Source organism: Austrofundulus limnaeus, unplaced genomic scaffold, assembly GCF_001266775.1.
Source record: "Austrofundulus limnaeus strain Quisiro unplaced genomic scaffold, Austrofundulus_limnaeus-1.0 Scaffold1, whole genome shotgun sequence".
NCBI classification, from domain to species: Eukaryota; Metazoa; Chordata; class Actinopteri; order Cyprinodontiformes; family Rivulidae; genus Austrofundulus; species Austrofundulus limnaeus.
This window is the reverse complement of record NW_013952403.1, coordinates 630,112-636,835: the sequence shown is the minus strand read 5'-3', so window position 1 is coordinate 636,835 and position 6,724 is coordinate 630,112. Positions and strand designations below refer to the sequence as shown.

The 6,724-nt window shown below is 39.2% G+C and overlaps 1 protein-coding gene across 1 annotated transcript in view; it reads left to right on the top strand.

Moving 5' to 3' along the window:
- gla (galactosidase, alpha) overlaps positions 1-6,341 on the top strand; it is an 8,047-nt gene extending 1,706 nt beyond the window's left edge. The window contains exons 2-7 of the mRNA XM_014003843.1: positions 3,016-3,190; positions 3,853-4,027; positions 4,151-4,242; positions 4,312-4,473; positions 5,622-5,819; positions 5,899-6,341. Of these exons, the coding sequence (XP_013859297.1) occupies positions 3,016-3,190; positions 3,853-4,027; positions 4,151-4,242; positions 4,312-4,473; positions 5,622-5,819; positions 5,899-6,231 (1,135 nt within the window). The 3' untranslated portion in view covers positions 6,232-6,341. The remainder of the gene's footprint in view (positions 1-3,015; positions 3,191-3,852; positions 4,028-4,150; positions 4,243-4,311; positions 4,474-5,621; positions 5,820-5,898) is intronic.
- Positions 6,342-6,724: the final 383 nt, after the last annotated feature.

Genomic DNA, 6,724 nt, shown 5'->3' with positions numbered 1-6,724 from the left:
GTTATTATCATTTTATAAATCAAAGTTACATAATGAAATGAATGACAACCTGTTTTTCTTTCATTATAATTTAGAAAAAGAAAAACACACAAAGAATATTGTTCCAATGTTTCTTTGTTTTATGCAAATACTTGTTTTAATCAACTATTAGTCAACAGTGATGTGATTATGTGTTTTTCTGTTTTATTTCTTCTTTAACTAAATTAATTACTATGGTTTAGTTTACTGTGTTTTACTATGAATATATTTAGTTATTTGTGCTTGAGTCTCAGACAAATATCTTAAGTTTCATTTTGGTTTAAATAATTCGCTTCAGTATTTCATTGAAAACCCAATTCCTTTGTCATTTAGAATTAATCCTACTAAAAGACTGAGGAAGGCACAGCCTGGCCTTGTTTTTCTATGTGCAGATGTTTACCAGAYGACTGCARTTTCTTAGACTAAACTTCAAATTCCACCTGTTACTAACACGAAATTCGAGGCCATGTCCTTTTAGTAACCTCTCCTGTAGTACTAACTCCAGGACAAGCCTCTCAGCACACAGTCACCATTTTTATTCCATATGAAGATGGGGTGTTAGAAAATATCGATACACTGAAATCCATCCATCCATCCATCCATTTTCTTCCGCCTATCCGGGGTCGGGTCGCGGTTTATAAATTATAAATATAATATATCAGGTGTATATATCAAATATATAAATATCGCGATATTTCATTTCCTGATACTGTATCGATATTCTAAAGCCCTGTATCGATTTTTAATTAAGGTTTAAAATGTCAACCTTCTTGCCAACCGTTCATTTGTATGATGTAGTTCAGCCTCTGACCACTAGTTGGCAGCAGTGAGCCAGCCATTTGGCTCCTCTACCTCTTGAGCGCCAGAGAATAAGGGACGCGTTAGCATTAGAATTTTTGGACAAAAAAATCGCAACATATCGCAATATATTGCCTTGCTTACAGTATCGCAATATATCGGGATATATCGTATCGTGACCCCTCTGTAATGATATGTATCGTATCGCCAAATTCTTGCCAATACACAGCCCTATATGAAGATGAGCTGGGTTTTCCTCCTCAGGAAACCCAGCGTTCGGTGATAAGATCTACGCTCACGAGTGAGCAGACCTTAATCCAGGTTCACAATATCACTAATCATGACCAAAACAACTAGTTTAAGACTCCACTGAGTTTTGTTTGAAAACTTCTGTGAGACGTCTTGACCCTATCGACTCTGACTCTCCGTTCGAACTGGCAGACATCAGGAGAYGCTGAAAAAAATCAAAACACAGGAGATTTTACTGGGAAGTAAGCTGAACYTKACGGGAGGTCTTGCTGACCCGGGTGAGGACTTCCTCGACCCCTGACCTGACGGTGAAGCCGTCAAAAGGTAGAGGCAGATTGTTTTGATTAAGCGTACCAGTGTCCGGCTGAATCGAATGGGAGACGCGTGTGCCCATTCCTGGCTCCTCACATATTGATTAGGGGTGCAACAATACATGCACCCGTATCGAACCGTATCAAACGGTGCTTTAGGTTCAATACACACTTGTATCGAACAATACAGATTTTTAAAATTTACTTTATCAACTTGTCTTCTGAAGATGCTCTGTGTTGAAGGATCAGTGGATCTGTGTTCGACTACTCCACCTAGGCTGCATTTTTGAGCGCAGATCCACTGAGAAACTTGCTGTTTCAGCAACATTTAATTTAAAAACTGTACTTCTGAGGTTAAACAAATGTTCATAATTAATTTAAAAAAATTACAAGTTAAAATGGGCATGAAAATTTCTCTTTTTTTGTATCGAAAAAATATCGAACCGTGAGACTAAAGTATCGAACCGAACCGAATCGTGAATTTCCTGTATCGTTGCACCCTTAATATTGATAAGCTCAAAGTTTGGACTAACACCCTCATTTCCCTCTTTTCTTACCCTCAACGTATGCCCTGTCAAAACTTAAGAAAAAGTGCTGCAAACAATGATTTATTTAAGACCTTAAGCCTGGAGTTTGTTGTTCCTGATAAAGCTGTCAAAGTAATAATTAACTCGGACGTGTGTTAGTTGTTGTAGATTTCAACTCTTTATAGGAAGTTTGATTGACCACAATAAGCTGTACATTACTAATTTATTTGATTCTGTAAATAAATCTCGTTTATTTTAGATCAACTTAAATTCCTGAGTCAAGTTCATCTTATTGTGTGGCCTCATTTTTACACAGAGAACTTGTTTTTCCTTAAACAGAAGAACCTGTGAATTTCCTCATAACTTTTGTTATGAGAAGAGTAGGTTGTACCCATACAGTATTGTTACCCAATTATCTAAAAAAAAAAAAGAAAGAAACTGCACACCTTATGAGCATGAAAACACAATTAAACTGTTTATGAAATATTTTTAAACAATATTTGAATACTGGTGTATTTACTGTGTTTATCATAGAGGACATTTTGCTGCAGTTTTGACAGTGAAAGTTTTTCTCGTGTTTAAGAAGTTATTTTAGTTGTTCAGGTTTTGCAGTTTGACGTTTCCTTTGTGTGTTGTTCGTTGGACTGCAGGCAGACCAGTTTAGCACCATGACACATTTACAACAAAGCGTACATAATGTGGTTCCACAACCAGATTTTCACTTATTTCATCCCACTGAGCTTTCACCTGAAGAATGGGTAGATTTCTTTTTTTCGTAGAACTTTAACTTGAATTTGTGGTTGAGAAAATTGTGTTTCCTGACTCCGGTTTTCAGATCTGTTATTGAGTCTGAGCAGTCATTTCTGCTCCAGAATTTTTTCAGATTTAAAATGTATTAGCTTTCTTTGATTAACAACAGAATATCTCACCTGTGCGGAGCCGTGCTCAGCACCAAGCCTCTTGCATAAATCTTGAATGCCGTCGTTGAAAATGAGCGACGGTTTCCAGGCATGCACTGTTCTGACATTTCTTTCGGCATGTTCTTACTTGAGCGCTGCTGGTATCTAACTGGTACTAACAACCCTGCCTGGTTCCTGCTGTTGCCTTGGCAGCGAGCGTCTGTACATGCAGATGGCAGATGTGATGGTGAAGGAGGGTTGGAAGGAGGCCGGTTACGAGTACGTTTGCATCGATGACTGCTGGCCCTCCCACCAGCGCGACGCCCAGGGCCGCCTGCAGGCAGATCCCGACAGATTCCCGGGGGGCATCAAGAAACTGGCTGACTATGTGAGTAGACTATGTGAGTAATGCTTATAGATATTTAAAAACAGGAACAAAGAGCTTAAATGTCAAAATATCCAGGGTAATAACGCAATAAGTCCTTCATATCACTAAAGATAAAGGGGTTCAGAATGATATTACAAAAAGCTAATTGGACAAACGCAGTAGGATTTGTCTGCTTTTTGTTAAAGCTTTCAATTTTGGGGTGCAGACTTGATTAGTATGCAGTTTTATAAAAGTTCTTTTTAAGGCATAAACCCGTGTAATTCCACTGGGTGCTGCGTTATCAGTTTTAGTGTTGCAGCAAGTCCAAATTTGTTCAAGAAGTCCTCGTTAAATAAATCTAGAAGTAAAAGTGATTCCACGGGCAGATTGCATATTCATCCTGCAGTTATTTACATAAAGGGGTGGGGGGCAGACTCAAGTCTATGGTTTAATTTAGGTGAAAGCAGCACATGGAGCAGAAATTTTTTTTTTTTCATTGAAGTTTGCTCCTGTTCAGCCGCCTCACAAAGGAGAGGAGCAGAATAATTGTGGTGGACTGATTATCTATCACACAGAGAGGAGCCCACTCAGTCAGTGAAGTATTYAGCTGTGTAACAGCACCACCTACTGGTTCAAATACAGTACAAACAAAATGGCTCTTTTTTTCCCTCCCCTGGTTTTAGGTCCACTCTAAAGGCCTGAAGCTGGGTATTTATGCAGATGTGGGGGTAAATACTTGTGCTAAATACCCCGGCAGTCTGGGCCACTACGAGACTGATGCTCAGACTTTTGCAGACTGGGATGTGGATCTGCTCAAATTTGATGGCTGCTTCTTGGATTGGACTTCGCTGGGTGAAGGTAGGGTTTTATTACAAAATTTAAACATATGTATAATCAGCCCACCATATTTATTGTTCCTCTAAAGTTTACACGAACTTAATAGACCAGGTTTAATCTAGCTTCTTATTTGTTCCTTTTAAGGCTACATAAACATGTCAAAAGCACTCAACAAAACTGGGAAAAGTATCCTGTACTCCTGTGAGTGGCCTTTGTACGAGTGGGCTTACCAAAAGGTGAGAGAAAAATTTAATTTGAGTGATGTGATTTAGTCTGACAAGCTAAAATCTTTTCTGCGCTCCCAGCCAAACTACACTGCCATCCGTGAGACATGTAACCACTGGCGCAACTCCGAGGACGTGTTCGACTCGTGGAATTCGATCAGGTCCATCCTCGATTGGACTGCTAAGCATCAGGACATCATCGTCCCCTCAGCTGGGCCTGGAGGCTGGAACGACCCTGACATGGTTCTCTCTCTAATGTTTAACTCGCAATCAGTTTATGGTCACAAAAAATTTTAGGGTCACAAACTGGCCCTAAACACTTCAGAGTCGTGCTAGGGTTTGTATTCAGTATTCTCTGAAATGAAATATGGCTGTACACTTCAGAACTTGTGGAAGTATAATAGAACACTTGACGGACAAATTATTTGAATAAAGTGCGTGCCATGTTACAAAAACAGGGAGGTGCATGACCAGGTGCCGCAACTTTGCGTGGGGCTGGTGTGTTTGCATCACTTGGCGTACACCCTTGTGTTCAAGGCACACTATAAACCTAGGTTCATATTTTTTCCATGGGCTAACGGCACTAGTTTTGCATCGATCTGATACCATCTGATATGGTCAGTGTGTCATTTACTGTAAATAAAGTTCAAAATTAAGAATGCAAAATAAATATTCTAGAGCTTAAATTACCTTATTTTGACCTGTTGTTCAGTATGTGGGAAGGAATCCTTTGATTACATTTTTTGCTTCTTAAAGAAACAAACCAAAGTATTGATTCCATGACATTAGTATTGATCCGGTACTGTTATAAACCATTGTTGGTACCAATATTCAGATCGAGCTGTTTTCCAGGTCTTTTAATATAGAGCTAAATTAGGGCTGTGAAGTTAGGTAAAAAAAAAAAATGTTTTTGGAAACTGAAAACATTTACGAGCTTGAAACATAAATATATTGATAAAACCTGCCATGCTTTAAAATTGATACTATGGCCTGCCATACGATACAGCAGCTTGCCACAAATTTAACTACATATTAATCGGTGTGTGTGAATAACATAAGCATCTTTGAGTGCCCTAAAATGCATTTTATAAGACTGGTTCATTATTATTATGATACAGTTTCTAACTTTTGTTTTTCAGTTCCAGTTATCAGTTTCACAATGAAGTAATGGCTGTCCACCCTTAACTTTACCTACCTTGTTATTTGCATTTTCAAGCCCAGTATAATTTTTTATAAAGTTTCTAGTCAAATAAACAAGCTGAATCAATGGCAAACAGCAAAATGGGTACAAATCAAACTTTATTATTCATGTAAACAAATTCTATGTTTGAAAAAGCTATTTTGCAGTAGTTGTGACATTACCTATGTATGACACTGGTCTGTTTTTCCAGCTTGTAATTGGGAACTTTGGCCTGAGTCACGACCAACAGGAGTCCCAGATGGCATTATGGGCCATCATGGCCGCCCCTCTGTTCATGTCCAATGATCTCCGGGGCATTTGCCCACGTTCCAAGGCTCTGCTGCAGAACAAACACGTTATAGAGATCAACCAGGACCCACTGGGGAAGCAGGGGTACCGCACCGCCGCGGTAGGTGCAACAYGACCCAAAGCTTTAAACACAGCTGCAGAACCTCATCTCATCAACTACACTTTTTTTGTTTTCATAGATGAATAGTTTTGAGGTGTGGGAGAGGATCATGTCCAACAACAGTCTAGCTGTTGCGGTTTTGAACCTGCAAGACATCGGTGGACCACGAAAATTTCCCATCGTCATCATCCCCAGCTGGAAGATCTGTGACCCCCGGTGCACCGTCACCCAGATCCTGCCTCAGTACAAGGAGTTCGGTGTTCAAAATGTGCAGAGCGACATCGTTTTTTCTGTGAACCCTACGGGAACAGCACTGCTGAAGATCACTGCGATCAACAGCCGCTTCAAACCATCTCACAAGCTGTTCTGGAAGAACGAGTCCATCAGACGAGATCAAACCAACACTTTGTAGCAGTCATGTTTCACACCAACACAAGTGTTTTATTGGTTATATTTTTAAGTGTTTTATTGGTTGTATTTTTTAATGCAGAGGTTCTCAAACCGGGGTCTGTGAGAGGTATCTTGGGGGTCCTCAAATTTTTTTATTAAAATGTTAATTTTGTTTTTATTTTTAAAATGCATGGAGAAAAATAAAAAACCAAAGAACAAACTTAATAAAAAGTGTATATAGTTCCATGGCATTTAGGGGTTGAAATGACAAAGTATCTTTTAAAACAGCACGGGGTTTATGAGGAGGTCCCTGGAATTTTTTTTCCGCCCTTGTAAGGGGTCCCCAGGCCCAAATGGCTTGAGAACCCCTGTTCTAATGGCTTTGGAAAATTTGTGTAAATTTAAAAGGGAACTATTTGTGGAAATGTTTTTMATCTAGATCAAATGATTGTATGTTTACACTTGCCATGTATACATGCTGAATAAATGAATGCTAAATTCTGCATTGTTGACAT